At 37.4% G+C, this 24,310-nt stretch overlaps 1 protein-coding gene across 1 annotated transcript; it reads right to left on the bottom strand.

Moving 5' to 3' along the window:
- Nucleotides 1–7,078: 7,078 nt before the first annotated feature.
- On the bottom strand, nucleotides 7,079–23,147 carry ccdc3b (coiled-coil domain containing 3b). Its single transcript, XM_027176300.2, has 3 exons — nucleotides 22,355–23,147; nucleotides 13,576–13,750; nucleotides 7,079–8,412 (listed from the first exon to the last, which is right to left on the bottom strand). The coding sequence occupies exons 1-3, from the start codon at nucleotides 22,717–22,719 to the stop codon at nucleotides 8,128–8,130; spliced, it is 825 nt and encodes a 274-aa protein (XP_027032101.2). The 5' UTR covers nucleotides 22,720–23,147; the 3' UTR covers nucleotides 7,079–8,127.
- Nucleotides 23,148–24,310: the final 1,163 nt, after the last annotated feature.

Raw genomic sequence — 24,310 nt, 5'->3', positions numbered from 1 at the left:
CATCTGAAAAACAAACAGTCGTAAAATCGACAGAGTGACTGCATTCACGGCAAACATTGCTACACCATTACAGACCAAGCGATAGGAATCTAAGAAGCAAGAAAACTGTGGTAAACCCAGGATTAAATACTTTATCATTATATTGGTACCTACTATACGTTCAACATCCACTAATTAGTTCTAACTACATACTGATGTCTTAGAAGTACGACCGATTTCTTAGCTGATGGTTGTACAGTATACTGTAAGTGGTGATTGTGGGAAAGGAAAGAACTCAAAGAACTTTGGCTGAGGTTCTGGACAACCAAGTCAGATTTCTGTGTGAGAACAAGAGTAATACACCAGAGGGTTACGGATACACACGGATTCTGCTGCCTCTTCATTACGTGCTGTCTTTTAAAAACATAATTGCTGGGATGAAATATCAAACCTCCAAATCTCTAGCACAGGACGTTCATTACGACAAATGATCTTCACAGATTCCATAATGTGTGAACCAAAAGCATAAGTAACTACACTGAGGTCAGTCTAAATGACATTTATATACAAACAAATGAGGTGGGAATACATTTTAATGATGCATTAAATGTTATACAGTCATCATATTTGATACAATACTGATGTCAGACAGATGTAGTGATGTCTGATTACTTTTGCTATTAGTATCGGTACACTACTGTATATGGACAAAAGTATGTGGACACTTGGCCATCACACTTATACAGTATGTGCTTGGTGAATTTCCTTGTCAACTTTTGGGAAAGGTCTAGATTTTTAAGTATAGGTCTGGGTATTTGTGTTCATGCAGCCACAAAAGCATTAGTGAGATCAAATGCTGATGTCAGGGGAGAAGGCCTGAGGTGCATTTAGGGGTTCAATTTGAGGTCCAGTTTGATGTTAGGGCTCTCTGCTGGAAGCTCAAGCGATTCTATTCCAACCATTCTCAAGCCATGTCGTTATGGACCTCATATTGTGCACAGGGGTTTTGTCATTCTGTGACATGGGAAAGGGAAATTGTAATGTTAAAGCATGCAAATACATTCTAAGTAAATATGGGCTTCGAATTTCCTGATAAAAGTTTGGAGAGGAACCACATACTGTTGGTCATATAGTACATGCAAGAATTTGAGCCAAAAGGATAGAACTAAGAACAAACAAATAGCTTGGTAATGCTGAGATTTAAGAATTTAAGCACGAAATTTTAGATCCAAAGCCTTTAAACCCAAGGCTTAAACACTGAAAGACCAGGGTTATAATTAGGGTTAGGGTTTCTCTTCCCTTGTTCATTTTGAAGCAGATGCTGAAGAGCTACTGACTTTAGTAATTCTGTGTTTACTATTCTCCAGACATTTAACAAAAATGCATTCAGGAAAAGAAGGAAAAAAACATGATCATTGGTAACATTAGTAATTTAGTATATATGTAACACCAATGCTGGACAACTTTATTGCAGACACATTATTTACTGATCTTTTTCCATATATCACAAACTGTGTGCAGAGAAGAATTTATAGAGTTCTAGTTTAAGTTAAAGAGCAGGGCTTGTCTTAAAGGCATAGACCGCGTATTGTTGAACGTTAGAAGGCCTGCATTTCTATATATATATAAAATTTTTTGTGTTACTGACGTTGCAGTGTTGCTCACATTCAGTATGTTTTTAAGGCTTTAATATAAAGATCTTATATTTGAGCTACAAAGTTATTATTCAGCACACAATAAAAGACTCGGTGATGAGCAGAACCGATTTTCTTAAATACAAATGAGCAATTCATAGGCAAGTGGCATTACTAAAATGCCTTATATTACCATATGGTTATAGTGTGAGAGTGTTTGTGTGTTTAGTTAAACCAGACCATATAAAGTTGATCCCACAATTTACTTTATGTGCGATGTGGTTAAGCTCTTAACATATAAGAATTTACAGGCTTCACTGAAAATAATCACCACAAAGTGGTGCAACAGCAAAACTGCCAAGTTAGAGCATTCCAGTGTAAATTATGCATTCAAACTATGTGGGAATTTGTTTTTCTAAGATTTTTATGATTTTCATGATATAAATGTTTGGACAGTGTTTAGAATCAGTTAGTCAGACTAACAGACACAGAGAATGGCAAATTACATAACATATTACAGACGTTTAGAGTAGATCTAATATGATTCCATGCTGGATGTTATTTTATGGCACTAAATGAAGGTACCGCAAAATGAAATATAACATGAAGCAACCAAACTAACTGAGTGGATGAAGGCACTTTATATAGTAAACAGGAAGTTGGGTTGTGTATGGAAGAAGTGTTTTGTACTTACTTTATAGGAGGATGCCCCCTACAGGTACAGAGGTGTAATGTCCTGCATTTTTGTCAAGCATTTGCAGTAAAATACAAGTGTAATACAAGTCCATGTATAAGACGTATCTATAGAAATGATAACTTGTGGATTGATATAAACTTGTGATTCGAACGGCAGCTGAAACAACTGTCAACTACTGTGCTGTTATAGTAAATTAACACCATCAAACACCATCAAATCCAGAATTTAACACCAATGTAATAAAATCATTCATTGCATATTTAATTAGTTGATTCGAAAGTAAACGCTTATAGTTCTTTATTATGACTATGACGAGTGGTGGTGGGAATTCAGTATATCGTGATGTCTCCTCTTATTAAATTTTAGCCTAAAAATAAAATCTGCAGCTCACATCAACCATCAAGAGGCATGCTGTTGCATGCTGTTGCTGCGACTCTGGAGATGTCTGAGCTGTTCTGGACATAAAAACGTTTGTTAATGCCAGGAGCTCTGAACACACACACACACACACACACACACACACACACACACACACACACACACACACACACACACACACACACACAGATTGTAAAGTACTTAAACAGAATGCTAGTCTTATGGTTTGTGTCATATCCCCAGTGCTGTTCACCTTACATCTAATGCTGTAGCATGCCAAAACAGCATGCCATTGTTTCACATCATTAAATAATCATCTGCCATGTTCCACTTTTGTTCTCTCTGTATTTGAAACGTTTCTCTGCTCTTCTTGGCTTTTCATGTCTCTTGGATGGAGAATCGTGAGCCTGTACACTTACCACACTCTGTTTATTCAAAACCGTCAACACAATCCCCCAAATAGCTTTTAATTACCCTGTAATGTATTCAGACACTTTGTTCAAGACATGCCAAATGGACTGGGCAGCAAAGTTTTGGGCTTGAACTGCGACAAAAGCTTTTCTAACATGCTTTCCACTGCTATTTCATGGGAAAACGTCAGAACTGAGAGTCGCACCAAATAAAATCGCTACATGTGGTCTAAAGAAACACAGGTCTTGTTCGTTAGGATACTGTTGCCAAAGTGTGGTGTGTTTTTACATGCGTTCTTACTTCCTTAACCTTAATTAATTCCATTAACCATTATTTTCATACTGCATGACCTGATGCTTAAAGCAACTTTTATACTTTGACAAGTACATCAAAATTTTTGCTTTGAATACGCAAACAGGAAGCACATAGCATAAACTTCTTTGGACATATCACCCTTTATAAAATTACATGATCATCACCGTTGAACACATGGGGATACTTTTTTACATTTATTTTTAGGAAAAATGTAATGGTATGCTTAGAGTAATGTTTATATATGGCTTCTGTAGAAATAGCTAAATTTGATTTTTTTTCTTTATACATGTTTTTCACTGTACTATCACTCAACAATCTGGCACATTTGGGTTAAAGGTTTGCTATTATTTTGTTGCATATGATTTAGAAAATTCTATTTTTTAGTTTTCAGCTCTTTATCCTAGTCGCAGAATGTATCACAGAAGCATTGAGGTAGGAATACACCCTGTTTGAGATGCCAATTTAGCAGAGCCGGAAACCCCAGAGGAAATTCTGTGGAGACGGTAACCTGAGCTCAAGATCAAAATGGGAACCCTGGAGCTTTGAGGTGTATAAGTAGTGTTTCCAAGCCTTCAAGTTAAAATTGTTGTACGTATCATGGTTGCTTATTCATTAGAAGGCTAAAATGAATGTTCTGAATTCAAACTAGATCCGGCTCATTCTCTTTCCCTTCTTATTTTTATTTTCGTACATTTTTCAAGGAGATTTGTTAAAACTGAGAAGCTCATAGATTTCTTCCATTTCCAGTGATTTCTTTTTGCTACTCTGCCTCCAGCTGAACAACGAACAGACTGCAGCCGTCACTGTTTCTCAATTTCTCTGTAAGCAGAATTTTGACTAAGCGCATGTATGCTGATTTATAGACATAGATCTCACCTTGGCAGCCATGGACAGGGATTATTATTCCTTCACTTTCACGGTGGACAGACGGACGATGCTAGAAAAAGACATGGAAGATTCATTGAGGGACCGCTTCAAAACCTGCCTCCGAAAACTCTTAATATTGATAGTAGGACCATTAAAATCAATAAGCATCTCCATGGAGGCTACCTGACCAAAACCCCTTCTGACTTTCTTCCATTCTTGACATTTTGAACTTTTATAACATGTACAGCCATGTGCATTCATACAAAAGGACCACATAATGCTTCACAGTCACCAAGACTACATTTATAGATCTGTAAAATCTCGCCATAAAACACAAAAGCCTAAAGATTTCTTGCAGGCTGTATTGTGGGAAAATTACCCTGGTCACTCTGAAACAGACCAAAGCATATCTCTGCATTTACAGGGCTGTTATTAATTGTAAAAAACACGTAGGAGCTGAAGTTTCTTTTTATTAGAAGGAGCCATGGAAGCTGTTATTAATTATGTGGTAACTATGGGCAGAACCAGATGAGACATGGGGCTTTAGTTTATACCAGTGGGCATAAATCTCAATGATTAATCTGGTGTACATCAGTGAATTTTGCAGGGTTAGATTTATGCCATGATTTAGACAGATAACATAGCCAGCATTTGCCAGAATGGGCCTTTCAAAGTCTTATTTCAAAAATCTGTCTAGATTTGCAGAATGGAAAACGGTAAAGCATGCCGTCAGGGCATCACCTTTAAAATATCATACAAATACATGTATTCAAATAGCTCCAACACTCCCAGCAGGACAGATGTCCCTAAGTGAAACATCTGTTTTTCAGCTTGTCTGTAAAGTTATATACCTTCGTTGGAGGTGTGTTGGGCGTTTGGTGCAGAGTATGATGTATTGACTTAAAGAGAATGTAATGGGATGTGTTATTCAAAGTCGGTGTACCTCTTTGAAAAGTCAGAATTGATCTGTCACGGACGACTGGATGTAGAAAGTCTATAATCTCATTTCTCTTTTGAAAGTGGTATGAGATGGTATGCTTTCCAGTGCAGATTGCGTGAAAACATATTGTGAAGGCATTCTGGAGATTTTGGAGAAATTCTATTCAGTTTTGGACATAAAACTCGGAAAAGTTTTGCTTTGATATATATCAGAGAACTTTGGCTTGGTTCAAAATTCTATGATGTATAGAAAGTTCATACTTGAGATCCCTACTTGTTTCAGACAATCTCTCTTCCTTCTACTCTAAGAGAGGCCGATTCCAACCGGTAAAGTCTTCATAAGCTCATCTAAACTCAGTCTACAAAGAACTCCAACCATCTGGGTCACATAATCATAAAAAAAGTCTAAAAAAAGTCCATGTCCACAGCTTCTTTAGAGAAGTTGTCAGGATCCTTAATAATATACTGCCTTGGACTTAACAAATTCAGATACAGTATATCACACACCAGCCACTTAATCAATCCATTATAATTAACACATTTTTCTATGAAGCCAGTAGTGATCATGCTTTACTCACCACACCCTCCACGCACTACACTATTGTGTTTAATGTCCATTGTGTGTCGTATTTATTACATTGTTCCATTGTTTGTGTTTCTTGTTCTTTTCTCTCTGTTGTTTTGTCTACTCTGCACTACCGCTTTGTCTTCCTCAGTGTGTTGTTTATCGTGTACACTCATCGTGTGGCACCAAGACCTTTGGAAATGCTTTTTTGTTCTTCCTTATACTTGTCTATGTCTAGATTGACAATAAAAATAAAACTTCGATAAAAATAATCTCTAACACATACCAGATGTACACCTGGATGTCAATCAAATGTACTCCTTCAGTGTGAGGTCCATAGAAAGAAAACAAATTCCTCTCCACTAAAAAATTACATACCACATATAACAACATAAATCAGTGTAGAACTGAAAATCCAGATCACATATTTCAAAATATTGGGCCTCGAGTGAGACTGGGATTCCACATTCCTGTCATCAATGAGCGAGATGGCTATATTTCTCACTGCTCATGGGAAAAATTTGGGTTGATCTATGTGTTATGTGCTGATAAAGCTACAGTGTCATGTTGTTGATTGTGCAGAAAAAAGTGTTAACCAGAGGATTAGTTCCTTCTTGTGACATTCTGGATATTAAAGGTAGGGTCCGATTTTTCAGAAATGCTTCGGAAAACTGAGTTGGAAAATAAACAAAAAAACAAAACAAACGTGTAACCAATGAGCATAAAGGGACATGTCTTGTCAATATGTGGCGGAGAGTGTGTTCAGTGCGCATGTGCGACATTAGCAGAAAGCGGTTTTAACATTGACATGGAGGTTAAAAAGAAAGAAAGAAAGAAAGAGAAGAAAGGCTTATGATAAGACAAGAAGTAGGACCCATGTTAATATAGGATCAGTGTCCCAGCGCTGGAGAGAACTGAAGGATCGGGAAATGTTAACCAGATGATTAGTTCCTTCTTGTGACATTCTGGATATTAAGTGTCTTCTATAGCAGGCTAAATGGGAATTTCCATGGATATTCATTCATGCAGTTCCATAGCTGCAATTTCACAACAAATTCACATGATGTTTTATATATACAGAATAAAACATGATAAAGACTGATATTATATAGACAGAATATAAAAAATAAATAATAATTATAATTATGTTTACATATGTTACTACTAAAACAAACCCCAATAAAAGCATGTTCTGAGTGTTTTTATTCCTCTTACACCACTTTGTATCATTGTTTCGTTTAGTAAAGAATGGCTAGTTAAATTTAATGTCTAAAACAACTCTACATAAGGCACTTAAGTAAAACAGCATGTTTATTTCATTTTAATGGCATACATAAAAACTTGTGAATATGTTAACCATACATGGAAAAACAATATTGCTTACAATTCATTCTTTTTTTTAGTAAAATCGTTGACCTTAACATAACAAATTCATATCAGTTCACTAAATACTAAAACATGTGGCCTTAGAATAAGCCATACTGAGTAGTGGTTTTATTTATGGAGTGCTCAGCACCCTGGTTATTAAAAAAAAATAAAAAAAATAGAAAAAAGTAAAAAGAAAAGAAGCACTATGCAGACTGATTTCATAAAAGAAATGCTGAGAGACATTTGGAGAGACATTTGTAGTGTAACATTCCAGAGATATCAAGTGCACCATGTTTTGAGAATATACGAAAAAGCTTTAACCTTAAATGGTCAAATATTGTGAAATTCTGACATTCTTTTATGCAAGACTTAAAGGAAAAAATATCAGTCTGATGACAGCCTACTGGCACTTGACTGTAAGTGCTTCTAAATCCAGGTATGTACAGGATGGCTTTAACAAAATGTTTTATTATACATGTGCATTTGAAAAGGAGTGGATGGTCATTGGATAGAATTATTATGGAATTATGATAATTATGGAATTATTAATGGACACACCATAATCCATCGGTTAATATTCTAGCTGTTTTACGAAACCATTTGACAAGATGCTGACCTCTGACTATGATCTACTCTGTACATTTCTGACCCTGTGAATGTATTACAGTAGTTTCCTTTTGAACATGGATCAAAATAGCTGGAAAATATTCATTCATTGATATTCAACATTTCTTCTCATTACGTACTAACCTGATGCACATTCATGTTTTCTGGGTCAGTTCCTTTCTCTGTTAATCCTGAGCTGATGCATACATACTGTTTGTACTGTAAGTCTGTTAACTTCCATATTATAAGTTTCATTCTAGTCTATGGAAATTTTATTGATACACATACCTACTGTTGTGTATTTGGTTTGACTACCTGGCAGTACTTAAGCAAAATTTCCCAGTTTGGAAGCAATTAGACTAAATTCCTTAGTTTTTAAGCTTCCTTGGCAGGATCTTCTGATTAACAGGTTTTTGAACCTGGGTGGTATCTTGCTGTGGATGTGGAAGCTCTGGTTCAGACTCATGAAGCTGTTTAAGAAGCACCGTCTGATCCTTGGTCTCCCGTTTGGCCAGTCTCAGCAAACGCTTCAGGTTCTTCACTTTATCCCTCAGGTGGTTGTTGGCTTTCTCAAGCACCTTAACCTTCTGAGAAAGAGTTTTGGCCTTCTCCTCTTCCTCAAAGAGAGCTTTCTGCACTGTGGAGCACAGAAGCTTTGAGACAAGAAGAAAAGTAGATGTAAATAAGATATAGTAATATAATTAGCCAAGTGAATCAGCAAATGTGAATTGCAAATGCATTCAAAACATAAAAATGAATGGCAGACTATGCTGCAACTGAGATCTATGAAATAAAACACAGTGCATAATTTTATAGAAAAACATTCAATGTCAGGGTGATACAATACAACATGAAATGGAGTTCCAAAAACCACCCCGGTTTCCTATAACGGCACAAGCTTCAAAGTGTTTTATTCTTATCACACCAGCGCAATTTACAAATGCAAACAAAACACAATTTATTAAAGAAAGACATATTTTATAATTACATATAATGTTGTGAAACATCAGCTTTAGTTAATTTCAAGTTAGTTCCTGTTAAAACAGATCTTCCATCGCCAGCCATTCTTTTTTCTTGATAATCTTTATCCAAAAAATAAATAAAAAATGCAGCTTGTCATGTTACAAAGTACAAAGTGCAAATCATTTTTGTACAGAGGACGTTCCCATTTACAGAGTAAACTCAGAAATCCCACAACATCTCCTTCCAGCTGAACACCTTAACAAAATCCGCTCTTTATTTCTTCTCCGTCTCTAAGCTAATTAGTTTAAACAGGATTTAGTGTATTCAGGAAAAGACTATTTGATTGCTCATTTTGGCTGTGTGTTAACCTTAAACCAAATTTCCGTTATGTGGTTAACTGATTTTATAAGATATCCTTTTGCCCGTGAGGTGCAATTAATGAACTGCTTTTAATAAATGGCATTATTTTTTACGTTCTATTCTATTTGCAATCCACATCCCCAGTCAGCTTCGTTACGTCATGTCTCTAACAGAAAAAAAAAAATTGAACTGCAGAGTTTGGCTTTATAGGCATCAATATCATTTGAAAAGAGCACCTTTAGGACTTTTTAGTTCATTAAAGGTTTAATGGATAACTACTGACACTATTTCTGTGTTTTAATAAACTATCATGGGAATTGTGGTATTGTGGGAAATGTTGATGAAGCGAGCAGGTTTTCCTAATTTATATGTATCTGTCTCTAATTAAGAGCGGTCTTTGTTTGAATGAGTGCAAGCCACTGCTGGTTTTGATAACCAATCTGACCACAACTATGGCAACTTCGCTTGATTGTCTGTGGCTACGGAATGTTCCATACTTAAAGGAAAGCTCAGCATCTACACACATTTTCCCAACCATCTAACAGCCTAATCTGAATGCATCAAAAACTGTATTTTGTTTTAACTGGCATAATCTCAAGAATTCATGAATGTAAGAAGCAGAGGACTGAAATTCAGATTTTTTTTTTTTTTTTTTGGTAAGTATGGTCATACAATAATGATCGTTTCAACAATAATACAGTGTTACTTCCTTTGACCTTTTTAAATCTTAAAACTTAAAGCATGTTTCCAAGCAGCTCAATTAGTGTTAAAAATACAAGCAGCTTATCTGTAAAAATAGCCATGAGAAAGGTGCTCATTTAAACACTGTTTCTGTTCATTCCAACACTTTTTAGTTGAAATCATGGCATGTAAAATCCTACCACGGGTATAAAATGACTAAATATTCAAATAAAAATAAGAAGTAGATTAGATTATTGTAACTGCTGGCAGGTCTACCTATGAACGCAATCCGTCCTCTGCAAATGATCCAAAATTCAGCTGCCCGGCTTGTTTTCAACCTGCCAAAGTTCTCGCATACCACCCCGCTGCTGCGATCCCTCCACTGGCTTCCGGTAGCTGCACGCATCCGATTCAAAACACTGATGCAGGCCTACAAAGCCAAAAATGGACCAGCTCCCTCTTACCTCAAAGCCCTCATCATTCCTCACACTGCACCCCGCAACCTCCGATCTACCAGCACTGCTCGACTGGTTCCGCCATCTCTCGGGGTAAGAGGCAAGTATACTACAAGACTCTTCTCTGTACTGGCACCAAGGTGGTGGAATGAACTTCCCCTAGAGGTCCGGACAGCTGAGTCACTGGCTATTTTCAAGCGGCGGTTGAAGACCTACTTATTCAGGAAACACTTCAACTAGCACTTCTTTCCTTATCCTTTGCATTTAAAAAAAAAAACAAAAAAAACCTTTGACACCTTTTCATTGTAACTTTGAACAAATGTTTTAAACTCATGGTATCTTAAGTATGTAACCTAGTGAACCAGCATTAATGTATTCAATGTTAGAGATTTAAGCACTTATGTACGTCGCTCTGGATAAGGGCGTCTGCCAAATGCTGTAAAAGTAAATGTAACTAATCAATAGATCACATTGTTATAGCAGATCAGATTATGTCGATCACGGATCACATCACTGTAGTAGATCAGAATGTGCAGATAGAATTCATGCAGTACATCACTGTAGTAGATCACATGATTTGATCTCTAGTCATTGTGCTAGATCTGTATGGGTAGAGCACATTACCAGATCACATTGCTGTAGTCGGATTAAATGTGCAGATCACATAACTGTGGAAGATCACATTATTTCATCTAATTTGAATCATTGTGCTAGATTAAACTGTATAAACTGCATTAGTAGATCATGTTACTGCACTAGATCTAATTGTGTAGATTGAATAAGTAGATTCCATTATCATAATAGACCAGAATGGATAGCTAAAAGTAGGTCACAATTGTAGATCGGAATGTGCAGATCACATTCAAGTATCACATCATTTGATAGATCACATAATTTGATCTCCCGTCACTGTGCTAATTCAGAATGTGTAAATCCTATTTGTAGATCACATCAGTTTAGTAGATCAAATCATTTAATCAAAATAAGCGCACTTAACAATAGTTGATCACATCACAGTGATAAAAGTGGAGATCACATAAGTAGATCACATCACTGTGTAAAACACTTTACTACTGTAAATCACAACTGTGCTAGATCAGAAAACATAGATCATTTTTGTAGATCACATCACTGTAGTAGATCAGAACGTGCAGATGACATTCATGGATCACATCTAATGTAGAAAACATTATTTGAACAATTTTTTTAGACAACAATAGATCACATCACTGTGGTACCTGTGTAGATCACATTAGCAAAAATATAAATGCTTTTAAAAGCAATAATGTCAACTAACAAGGTTCTACGACTACACCGATATGTAGATGACTGCAGCAGATATAAGACAATATTTTGTCTTTTTATATTCTTTTCTTTAAACATACATTGTAAATCTAGCTCCAAACATTTTCATGGAAGTGGAGTAAGTGATTTTAAATTACGTCTAACATGATGCAGTGATCATTCCTATAATCCAAGATTTCCTACATAGCTCTTTCGGTATTGCTACCATCTGGGTTTTTGTGTAGCTATAATGTGAATCTGGACTATTACGATATAAATATGTGACTCGGATAAATGTGAACCATATGCAAGGGGATGAATGATTGTGGTAAACTGCAGTATGACCAGACTATACAACAAAACTGTGCAACAATAAAACTATCGAAAATTACAGCTGCACATGTGTGTATATCAGTGAAGCAGTATTTAATTGCCTGTCCTTTATAGACTGTATGGACACTGTCCACTGCACTTAAAACAAGGCCCAAATTCAGCTGGGTAATTGTCCATGCCATACAATGCTGCTGTGCAGTCTGTTCGGTGACCTCCATGACAACCTGTCATACAGGTATGCAAACATTTCACAGGAATTATTTTTAAACAGGAAGCTATTTCTGCTGGCAATGAAAAATTCATGATGTACAGTTTTCTTTCTTTTTTTTTTTTTTACCTTTTTACTGGTTGGGCTGTAAAAAAAATAGTTTCCGAGTTTTTACCATAAGTATTTTTCCTCAAGATTCGCAAGCAAAAGCTTTAGGCTTGAATATCATACAACTTGTTCAATAACCAAAAGCTCAGATGGAATCCCAAAACGAATCCAAGTTTGCATACAAAGTCTGCAAAGTCTTCAGCCAACTATACCTGAGACTTGCAGGCTTCATGGTATTTCAGTCTTAGATTCATACATTTGTTAGTATATGAAAATAATGAATACGGTGGATATTATTCTTATGTTTCCTCTTCTACCACAGCTTTTTGCCAATATTTATCAATGATTAATTAACTTTATGAATATAAATAAAAAAAAACTTTGACTTGATGAAACGAAGGACAAGAGACATGCATTGCCTTCCACAAAACTTCGCTCTGACTTCAACAAAAATATGAATGCAATTACATATGAAAGCAAATGTCTGCTGTTCCTCGTCCTTCCAAATGATCGCTGATACAAACTGAGACTCATTACCGTAACCTAATCTGGTCTCATTGCTTTGCTATGACAGAAAGCTTTCACAAGAGCTCAGGATTGGATTGAAACCAGCTCCCTAGTAAAAAAAAAACAAAAAAAAAAACAAGGTCCTTGGAAATTTATTAAGTTCAGCAAATTAGTGCACATGACTTAGTGTTAACACTGTGATGCTGATAGAGCTGAGATGGATTGTTGCAAAATTACACAAAAATGTACAGCCACAGAAAGAACTAATTAATAATAAACATGTATTTATAAGAATCACATACTTTTAAGAGAGCACTAAGGATTTCAGACGGTTGATTTCATAAAGGTTGATTAATTGCTTATTATTTCCAAAGACCATGTCCCAGAAATAACCAGTAAGTATTTTTCCTCAAGATTCGCAAGCAAAAGCTTTAGGATTGAATATCATACAACTTCTTCAATAACCTACAGGCTCTCATTTATACACCTACAAGAAACATGTTCATGAAAGGATGATAAAACAAGCACAAGTGAGCTCACAGGTATTAAAGAGAGGAAACGGTATATGATTAGGCCGTTGCATGCCTTCAATGAGATTTAGATAAACCAGTGTATCAGGCATGTTGGAATAACTGTACTAGACCATGTCAGTCATAATGCAGAGATTGGAACTGGAAAATATTTTTGCCTTATTCACGACTACTGCTTAGTGTAATGGTGAGGTGGAAGTCAATTACAGCTTTAAATGATACAGAAAGTTTTCATGAATGACACGAGATCATCTCAATGATTAGAGAGGCTAGATTACAGAGCTAGCATTTTTAAAGTAAACGTTCATGTGGGTTTTATTATAGCTGTTGTGCTCCAATGCTTTTTATACTCATAATTGAAAGGTTGATTGTTTGACAAGGGCTTACCCGGCTGTCCTCCTGTGCCTCCCACTCTGGAGTGTACGTGTGGACCTGAGTCCCAGATGTGCAGTTGGAGAACTGGAAGAGGCTGGCGAACATGCGATGGTTTTCTGGCGTGTCAGGGAAGATGGGGTCCTGGAAATTCACTCCATGAGGAATAATGTTGTAATTTTCATCCATCCTTGAAGTGGGTGAGAAGAAAACAATAGCTTAGACATCGGTGTCACATCACAATGGCAACTAGTATTATTTATGATGGAAATATTGTGTGCTGTTTGTTCTGTCCCCATGGCAACTGATTTTTTGATAATTTGGCTCATAAGATAACTCAGGAATCCATTACACGTGTTTTTTAATGGAATCTGCCAGTGTCTAGTATACTTCATGAAGGACTCTATTAATGTGATGTCATAACATGGCAATGCCAATCAGATTGTAGCATTTCTTTTTCACAGAGTTTCATCTTTCTCTTATGGGATTCTGTTGAACTAGAAAAACACTTCTCATGCACACCCAAGTAGATTTTCTTAGCATCAGGGAAGTGAGGAAAGTGTGTTATCAAAGTTCTTAATGTGGCTGGATAAATATTAAATCCAAAGCCATGGTTACATTGGCACAAAGAAGCAAAAACGAGAAGCTCTTTTTACTTTTCCCTCGATTAAGAGCTGACTCCCTTTATTCTTCCTGTAAGTTTTGGCAGGCAGCAGTGAGCAAATACAGGAAAAATCGCCCTAAGTGTGTGTGTGTGTGTGTGTGTGTGTGTGTGTGTGTGTGTGTGTGTGTGTGTGTGTGTGTGTGTGTGTGTGTGTGTATGTGCTCTGTCTGATGACAAGGATGACAGTGTAATCATAAATGAACTAAAAAAAGAAAAACATCTGGTTTTCCTATTCAGGTCATTTTGGAGATCCCTAAACATATTAGTGAGAGTTACGCTACGTTATGATAGAAAATCAGGAATTAATAGAGCTCTGTACAAATAAAATATGCTTACTTTGTAGGAGAATATCAGACATTGTCCCTGTCAAATGATTGTTACCCCAGCCAAGATAAACAAGCATACTATGAAATCTAATTATCATGTTCAGAATTGGTATTATCTGTGTTTCTGCATAAGGTAACAAAATTTTTACCTCGCAAAGGTACGTTTCCAGTCTACCCGATGAACATGCCTGATGACTACGTTCCTGTACTGTACTGTATGTGTGTATTAGCTAGAAATGTTAGATTTGCTGACTCAAAGCCAACTGTAGCAGCTCATGCATCCGGATCCTTTTTTTTTAATTTTTTTTATTTTAGCTCTGGAGAATCACCAAAAGCTTTAGGGTTATAACTTAATGTTTTTATAATCCATAGTTTTATCTGGCAAAAGCTCAGATGGAATCTCAAAATGAATCCAAGTTTGCATATAAAGTCTACAAAGTCTTCAGCCAACTATACCTGAGACCTGCAGGCTTCATGGTTTTTCAGTCTTAGATTCATATATTTGTTAGTATATGAAAATAATGAATATGTTGGATATTATTCTTATGTTTCCTCTTCTACCACAGCTTTTTGCCAATATTTAGTAATAATTAATTAACGACACATCATACCTCTGAGTAAACCTTCAATCAAATGATTAAAAAGTCAATCAAATCAAAAATTAAATTAAATAAAACAAAAAAGAGTTGTTGAGACAATCCATTGCCAGTCCACTAGGGGTCTTTATGGGGGTCCAGTCACTGTATCGATATTAGAACGTGAATGTGTATCTCAACGTAAGGTATATCGGTGGGCCAAAAGGCAGGAAGCCATGCCATCCAGGTTTATATGTAGAGACCTGTTTATGCATAGCTTTGTTCATATTAACCGAGTTGTTATGCCATATGCTATGTTATGCCATGTCTGCATTTGTGCCTGATCTGCTACAGTGCAAGGAGGATAGGACCAACTGTGGAGAACCAATCCCCACCTCTGGCGCCGTTTCTCGTGCTTTTAACTACCGAAAACAAATAAAAACTTTAATATGTTCACAAGAAACCAGTAAACTGTAAATTCCTTCAATCTGTTAGACTCTCCTTATGGTGGAAAACTAAAATGGCTTTACCTCGACTGTTACAAAGCGCTAACACTGGAGACTCCTTCAAAAAATGTTAAATACTCTAAATATCTCCTTAAAAAATCAATAATAATATTTCTGACCAATCAGAACCAAGTATTTTCTTTTAACAGACTTTTGTCAGCAACTTTTCTTCCATCCACATATAAATGATCAGCTAAAATATGTGAAAAGTCAAAACGATGCCTGGGTTTAAACCTTGTTCCCACTCAAATATGTGTGTAAGAGCATGTGCCATTAATTTCCTCTGAATTTGCACAGGCTATAAGACACCAATTATCATAACAGACAACAGTTGTAAAGGTCAAGAACAAACACAAATGCATCTTGTGTGAAGAGACACGAGAAACCTAGCGGATGCTGAACGAGAGCGACGTCTTAACCTTGATTAAAGAACTACATTCTTCAATTTGCGATGCTCACTGTGTCTTTGTGAGTATTCGATAAACAAAAATTTATTAAAAAAGAAAGTTGGCTCGCTAAATGGGTTTGGATGCATTTAGTGTTTGGCGAAGATGTCATCGGCCTGCATCTCGGTCTGTTTACCATCTGTATTTCATATGTTGCAGAAGATGATGACAAAATGTGTTGCGTGACAAGTGATACAGTTTACTACCAACCTTATTGTTCCTTATCAAAAGCTGGTTGCGTTTCACTAATCTCTTTCCGGTAATGCTAATGTGAACATCTTAAATCTTAATCTTTTCCGGTATGCGCTAATAAAGAACTCCCCTCCAAGAGGGTCTTTATGTTGTCTGTGGAGATTTCACCAGACGTTAAAATGTCACAGCCTCAAATTCCTTCGAAAGAAGTTCAACCATCACTCCCAATGACCTTTCACTTTGCTTTAAAAAAAATCTCAGCACCCTTTCATGGAAGATCATGCCAGGTTAAATGTTGTTTATCTGAGCATCCATGCTGATTCGATTAACATTTCCATGCTGTGCCTCTCTGGCTTCTCAATTTTTTGATGGTTTGACTTGTGAGATTTGTCCTGTCAAACTCAATCCAGCTGGAAGCTTAAGTTACGATTTGGCATTTTTAGTTCATAACATACACACACACACACACACACATACACACACAGAAGATATCTTTTGAATAGCATGCTCTTAATATAGTTAATAGGTAACTATTAGATTTTACAATGATTATATGTTTGAATGTCTTGAAACTGGCTGCTCAGTAGTTCATTGTCCTGTCAAGCATTATTTCATTATTATACCATGAATTTTTGAATCTGATTGGTTAAAAGGTGATCAATTTTGTGGGATGTGGTGGCTCAGTGGTTAAGGCGTTTGACTACTGATTAGAAGGTCATTGGTTCGAATCCCAGGTCCACCAAGTTGCCTCTGCAGGGCTCCCGAGCAAGACCCTTAACCCTCAATTGCTCAGGTGTATAAACTGAAATAAGAAAAATCTGTCACTCTGGATAAGAGTGTCTGCTAAATGCTGTAAATGTAATTTTCTGTATCCACAACCTAGACAGTAGTGGCAGGAGAAGTTCAAATCACAGAATCATTATGAATGACATTTATAAATGTCTCCAAAAAAGACCCAAGGAAATGTCAATCCCAGTAAAGAACAACAACACAAGTCTATGTAATACCAATTTCTCGAATTCTTATGTTTTGTGTCATTTTATGAAAAGGGAAATAACATACAAATCTTAATAACCTATGCATTCAATGGACTATGTGTTAATAACATTTCAGAATTCTCTGTGAATACAGTAAACTTCATTGAGTTCCCACCATGACCATGCCAAGACAAGGCCATCCAAAAAATCTAATCTGCCCCAGTTTAAACTTCCAGTACACCCATTATCCTCCAGTCACTGTAGGGTTCTCCTCTACAACATATACAACCTGAAGCAATGTGTAATGTTTAGCTGTCCTGAACATACATATGTCTCATTCTGGAGGTATTCTTTCCCTCATGGGTCCCATCAGGAGGACCAAAAACTGTTGACTGATTGGTGGCAAGCTTTGCTGACTGTACTTTGGAGTGTTTCAGGAAATGAAGAACCCCAGAGAGTAAGAAAACGAGAGGGAGAGATGGAAATCTTTCAACGCTGGTTTGCTGATTCAGCAGCGGCATGGCCTTAACAGGGTTGAAATGCTGAAAACAATGCGTACTTTTGTTCAATGAGCTAGCTTACCCCCTACTTTTAAAACTCCTTGGAAAGGGCAATGTGTGCAATAATGGAATGCAGATAAAGACAAACTTTGAGAAGCCCTCTGAGTCTTCTCCTTAATCTTGCTAAGGAAAGCATCCCTGTGGAGCATCGGATTGTTTACCATACAGGAACCTTTCAGATTTAAGACATTATCAGAAACACCAAAGATCAAGAGTGCCTTTGTGGCCTCCTTATGATACCAGAACAAGAGTTCACAACAAAATGTGCATTCCTTGGATTTAAATGTCTGTTGATCTTTGGCTGGAACTCAAGTGCTAACCTGGGATTTAGCTGTCTGACCAAACTCACCATAAAGAAAGAAGGAATTCCTTGAAGAACAACATAGGAACCTGGCTTTGAGACCAGTTTGACTCAGAGAAAGTGGTTCATGCATCACATTGACAAAAATAATGAGCAAAGCAGTCGTCATGTCAGTCCTCTTACCACATCAACCCCTAAGGTTTTACTTGGCTTGGGACTTTGAGATGGGTTTGCTGGAGGTAGCTTGGAATTCCTTTGATGGAAGTACAAAGCAAGTGCACTGTTTGTTATCTGAAAGGTGTTGAAAATGCAGGTGAGCTTAACATGTCTGCACAAGACTGTTGTGTTAAACTCGTTGTTTTGGTGTAGATTGGGTGGTAGTGGAGAGGCACAAATATTCTGGTTCGGGTTTGTTAGCTTAGTGCATAGACTCTTCAGCAGGACCTTCAAGCAACCTGTTTTTTTTTTTGTTTGTTTGTTTGTTTCTCATTATAGGGGGCATGGTGGCTTAGTGGCTTAGTGGTTGGCACGTTCGCCTCACACCTCGAGGGTTGGGGGTTCGATTCCCGCCTCCACCTTGTGTGTGCGGAGTTTGCATGTTCTCCCCGTGCCTCGGGGGTTTCCTCCGGGTACTCCGGTTTCCTTCCACGGTCCAAAGACATGCATGGTAGGTTGATTGGCATCTCTGGAAAATTGTCCGTAGTGTGTAAGTGAATGAGAGTGTGTGTGCCCTGCGATGGGTTGGCACTCCGTCCAGGGTGTATCCTGCCTTGATGCCCAAAGACGCCTGAGATAGGCACAGGCTCCCCGTGACCCGACAAGTTCGGATAACGGTAGAAAATGAGTGAGTGAGAGAGTGAGTGACTGAGAGAGTTTCTCATTATACACTTATTTTCCAAACTTTTCCAATGATTTCTGCCAATTTTACCTCTGATGTAGACTCTCAAGCCAAACATAAACTACATATATATATATATCCCCAAATCTGACCACCAAAACACTCTCCGATTTTTCACCCTCTTGCTCTGTATGGATCTTGGTGTTCATACTGTTCATACTGTATGTTCCACTGTGGTTTGGTTCAATATGGATTAAACCCATTAAACCCAATCTCATCATGCTGGTCTGGTTATCTGATAAATCGATCAATAGAAGAGTTTTCATGAGAAATAAAACAGCTTTTGTGGATATTAATATATCTAGGTGATACTGACAATTTGGCGATTAAAGGCCATATTATGATAATTACTGTGATGAATGCCGCATTCAGTTCCTGTAGTGCTTCCTCAGCTTCATTCAAACCACCAGAAACATCACGGTGGAAAACATGACATCAGATTATATTATAGTTGTGCTCCATGTTTTGTGAAACCTTAAGGCTGCTTGTCCACTGTTATTAAATTAACCAGTATGCAACAGATGTTTTCTTTTTACTGCAATCTTTATGAACCTAGTGAAAGGATCTGTATTAACGTGTCCCTTATCTACATGACATCTAGGGGAAGTTCTTTTAAATAGATCCAGCTGTTTGCTTTGACCCAGAACAACCGATTCTATATATACAGGGAAAAAAACGCAGCAGTTGTCAAAATCAAGTGGGTGGCCAGGTTTAAGGTCATGCTTTCATGGCTTACTGCGTCTTGTAGATACAATGAAGGGGGGGGGGAGAATATAAGCCGCTAATAGTGTATCTACTCTGGATTTTTGTTGACCAACTGAGAAAATAATTGCCCCTCTTTCCACAGTCTCACCTATTGCTCTAATATGTACATTTTTACAGAACCTTTATGCCTTGCTCGACATGCTGAACTGATTTAAACTCTATGTATACTGTATACTACAGTGACAAAGTTTTAGGGATGAAATACCAAATGGTGCAGCACATTTAGCGAATGCCTCAGCATTCCTTAATGACTTGAATACTTGGCTTCCACAAGAGCTGAGGTCATACAGTTGACTGGGATTTTCACTTACACTTTTTTTCTTGTGAAAATATTGGATGTTTCACATACAGCTGTTTTTCATGCATGTCGAGCACAGCTGTGTTTGGCATTTTTACAGTCAAATCAAACGGTTGATTAACTTCAGTAATTTTAATATGTGTCTGCCATTAAATACAATAAGGAGAGACATGGAAAGGTTTGCGAGACACTAGGCAATGTTACATGTGGGAGAAAAGTATCACTCACTTTGAATTATTGGGCCTTTGAGTGGCTCTAAGATGCCGAACACAACTAAAACAGTCTGGTTGTTAAGATACACAAAGCATCCGCCGTCAAAACGTAAACGTTCCAACAAGCCTGTAAGAACTGAATCACTGTGGTTAAATACACAAAGAATTAAGAGTAAATAGTTGATTTCTTTCTGTCTCTTCATCTTTCACTCAGTCATTCAGTAATTAAATTCTCATCTAGTTGTTTGCTCTTTACCCAGTTAATACACTGTATAAGATATAGCTTGTTATAAAGTCAAAGCATTGCACAACCTATATAAAAGACTTTCAAATATCCATTCAACTACGATTTTCTCTGTTTCCATTTAGACCAGGGTGAAGCATAGACCTTGTAGCCATCCAAAGAACACTGGAGCATGGCCATCAGTCAAAGCAGTGTAGACACATATTCCAAAGGCAAGAACCCAGATAGAAACACAAAACATACATGAAGAAATCTCTTAACTTCCTCTACATCTGTTTTCTTTTTAATTATGAAAAAATGTAGACTGGTAAGAACATTAACCATTCAAATTAACACTGAAGAACTAGGTAGGGGTTACAACACTCAAATTACTTTCCCATGCTTTCTTAATCTCTATCTAAGAAACATCTAAAGTAGAACCTTTGAGAAGATCAATTAACCATTCAAAGAACACTTGAGGACCCACCTTTTTGGGTTACTTTTTCCATTTATAAACCTATAGAAGACTCATCCAAACCCCTAGTAGACCACCAAGTGAATCCTTCACAAACCATTTGTCTATGTTTTTATTTATGGAATCCTCCAATGGTCCAAAACCATTAATTATTTGCATTACCTTTATGGAAACTTCTTAGATCAGTATCTCCATCAATGGTCGGTCTTGATCAAATGCATCGCACAAACGTGATGGAATCCACACTGACAAAACTGTGACTGACGGAAAAACTGAAACTGTGCAGGAAATTGGTTACAGTAGATTGTAATGAGGAACCATTGTGTAACTTTTCCAGATCATATGGATTGAGTGCTGTCTTGATTTCAGTCCTGGAGGTCACCAGCTATGCAGAGTGAACTTTGTATTGAACTTTACTATTCTTTTACTCTAACAGTAAAAGTTTTATAATAAAACAGACATGAGAGAATATCTTATCCAAGCTGTAAGTTTGTCCAACTTTCTAACACAAAAGAAATTTAAGTTACCTACACTTTTACCTCTGTGCTTACCCATGACCATATTTTTTCCCCCTCTGGAATAGTTAAAAAACTATTCTTTTAAAAAAGGTGAATTCTACCGATTTAGTGCATGAAAATTTCCCTAAAAAACTTCCCCTGAACTTCCACTTTACGTGTGCTTCCAGATTTCTGTTAAAGTATTCCTTTATCACACCTTATTGCACTCATCTGTGCATTATTAAGGTCTCCAAAAATATTTGTCGATTTAATATATTTGGCCAACCGAAGACTATAATTTGGCACTTTTGCAGTGAGTCACTATGCTTCGTGAAATGTGAAATGTTTCATGGTGCTGAAATGTCAGAACGTGCACTTGCTCTATCTATCTATCTACACCTAGACGAGACCAATATCTCCTGTCTTCTCCTCTTTATGGCATTCTTCCATGAGTGACGGTTTTCATTACCTAATGAAAAAAACTAGAACTTGTTATTTTTCAGCAACTCCCCCAACACTTTCATTAAATTCCCAGTCTAGGAAAACATGTAGGAATCTCTGGTAAGTAGACCTGCACTATAGATGTAGTAGATTACTAGATAAAGAAATTGTTTATTATTATTATTATTATTATTATTATTATTATTATTATTATTATTATTATTATTATTATGTGTGAAAAGCTGTAGCTAACATAACACCACATTTGGAATCAAGCTATAGAGCATCTCTTGGAATCCTGATGGCAATTTGTGCCAACTGAACTGGGCACATTTTGCCATCAGGATTCCAAGAGATGCACTTAGCTGTCTGGAGTCCCCTTGCCCCAGGTCTAGACCCCCTTAGGGCACCCTGGCATCAAGAAGCCCGTTTCTTTACCTCAAGAAAAAGTAGTAGTTGTTATTTTCCACCACGCTGTATGAGTAACATGGAAAGTAGCCGAGTCCGGTGACGTTGAAGCGCGAGCCGGCGGGCACCTCCAACATGCTGCCCCACGCCTGGTCGCACAGCAGCTCGATCTCAGCCGAGAAGAAGAGTCCGGCTTCGTGCTGCCACGGCAGGTAGTTATACGCGCCTCCGTGCGCGTCCTGATGAACAGCGAGCACCCTGGCGAAAACGATTATCTCGGCCAGCTCAGCGCGGCACGCTTCCGTTTGCGGTCTCCAGTCATGGGGAAGCTGGCACCCATGCACCGCGATCACGCACAGCGTGAGCAGAGCCACGAATGTCGCAATTGCACGCATCGCGAGGAACCGTGTCCAGGGCGCGCGAGCCTCCTAAAGCAGCCCTAATACTCAAAACCAGATCTAATCACAACGCGCAGCATCCATGTGCACGGAAAAGCTTTGTGTGTAAAGAAAGTTATTGCAACAAAGCTATTACAGTGTAACTTTTTAACCTACAACATCAGTGCATCTGGTTAAATGCTTATTCAAACTGCTGCTTTTGTTCTCTCCATCCCGTTCCGTGATCTGGCATTACGCACGGCTCGTTTGGACTCTGGGTTGCCAGATCAGATTGACCGATCTCAAATCCAATCTAGGTTTAAATCCCTCCCCAGTGTACTACACTAGGCTGTCACAAAGTGGGGAACTTTTGACAAATGCAGCAATTTTGCTTAGCACAATAAGCGAAATGAATCCAGTGCGTATTTGCATCCCAAGCGACTTGCATCGTAGACGGATTTTCTTAAAATGCTGTACATGTTCCTTGCCCAACAGTAGAGCCTGATCTTTTTAGGGGAAGGGGAACTAAATCTGGAATGGGATGTTCTTCAAGCACATATGGGTGTAATGTTCATGTGTCTACAAGCTTACATATAGTGTAAGTGCAATCCTGCAGTGATATTCTATGATGAACTCCATGATTTAATAGATCTGGGTTATGCTTATTTGTGTTTTATTACGCACTCAAATAGTCCTTAAAACCTCCTGCTTATAAAGTGTGGTTGTATCCCATCTGTTTGTACATCTGGTAGGCTGAATTAAACCATTACATCCATGTGGACTCAGAGCTTTAGAAATGAATGAGATATTCCTTTCAGGAATGAGGTATAGACTATATTGTCTATACATTGATCAGTACTGTAAGAAGACAGTTGTTGTTGTTGTTTAGTTCTTGCTGGTAATGACACAATCCTGGCTTACAAATCAGATACTATTAATAACATACAAAAATAATCTACATATCTAAATGTACCAGTGTGCAGACCGGCCACCAGTGTCAAAGACCGTCCACCAGAATACATTCATCACTAAAGGATGTGGACTAATAGCCAACTGGAAAATAAGTGGAAATATAGAAATTTACATTTTTCTGTACATTTTAACTTTACATGACTGGGCAAGCAAGAATTCTCCAAACTGAGAATGAAGTTTCTGGGGAATGTTGTCAGTACTTCAACCTAAGACCCATGACATTCTGGCTATAAATAGTTACTTTACGGTTACTTTACACACACACACACAGAGAGAGAGAGAGAGAGAGAGAGAGAGAGAGAGAGAGAGAGAGAGAGAGAGAGAGAGAGAGAGAGAGAGAGAGAGAGAGAGAGAGAGAGAGAGAGAGAAAAGAAGCTCAAATTTATTTAGGAATATGTCATTTTTACACAGTGTGAATGAATCACTTTATATTATTATATCATATGTGTCAAGGATATAATTATTAATCTTCTTTATTCAATTACATCTACAGCAAATAAAGATGTTCTATAAAGATGTGGAATTATCGATATTAATGGACGACCTTAGGTGGGCAGGAGCCTCTGTTTGTTTTGCTGCCATCTAGTGTTAAATCAATTCAAGTACAACCTCAGTGACAAATAAAACTAAACTAAAC

This window comes from Tachysurus fulvidraco, chromosome 2, assembly GCF_022655615.1.
Source record: "Tachysurus fulvidraco isolate hzauxx_2018 chromosome 2, HZAU_PFXX_2.0, whole genome shotgun sequence".
In the NCBI taxonomy this organism is placed as follows: Eukaryota; Metazoa; Chordata; class Actinopteri; order Siluriformes; family Bagridae; genus Tachysurus; species Tachysurus fulvidraco.
Note: the sequence above shows the minus strand (reverse complement) of the source record. Positions and strands in the feature narration are given on the sequence as shown.

Bases quoted from the DNA above. Each gene is read 5' to 3' on its own strand.
- ccdc3b (XM_027176300.2), bottom strand. From the start codon at position 22,719: ATGCGTGCAATTGCGACATTCGTGGCTCTGCTCACGCTGTGCGTGATC. The intron at 13,751-22,354 runs GTAAAGAAACGG...ACCCACTTCAAG, and splicing joins AACTACTACTTTTTCTTGAG to GATGGATGAAAATTACAACA. The intron at 8,413-13,575 runs GTAAGCCCTTGT...CTTGTCTCAAAG, and splicing joins AGGCACAGGAGGACAGCCGG to CTTCTGTGCTCCACAGTGCA.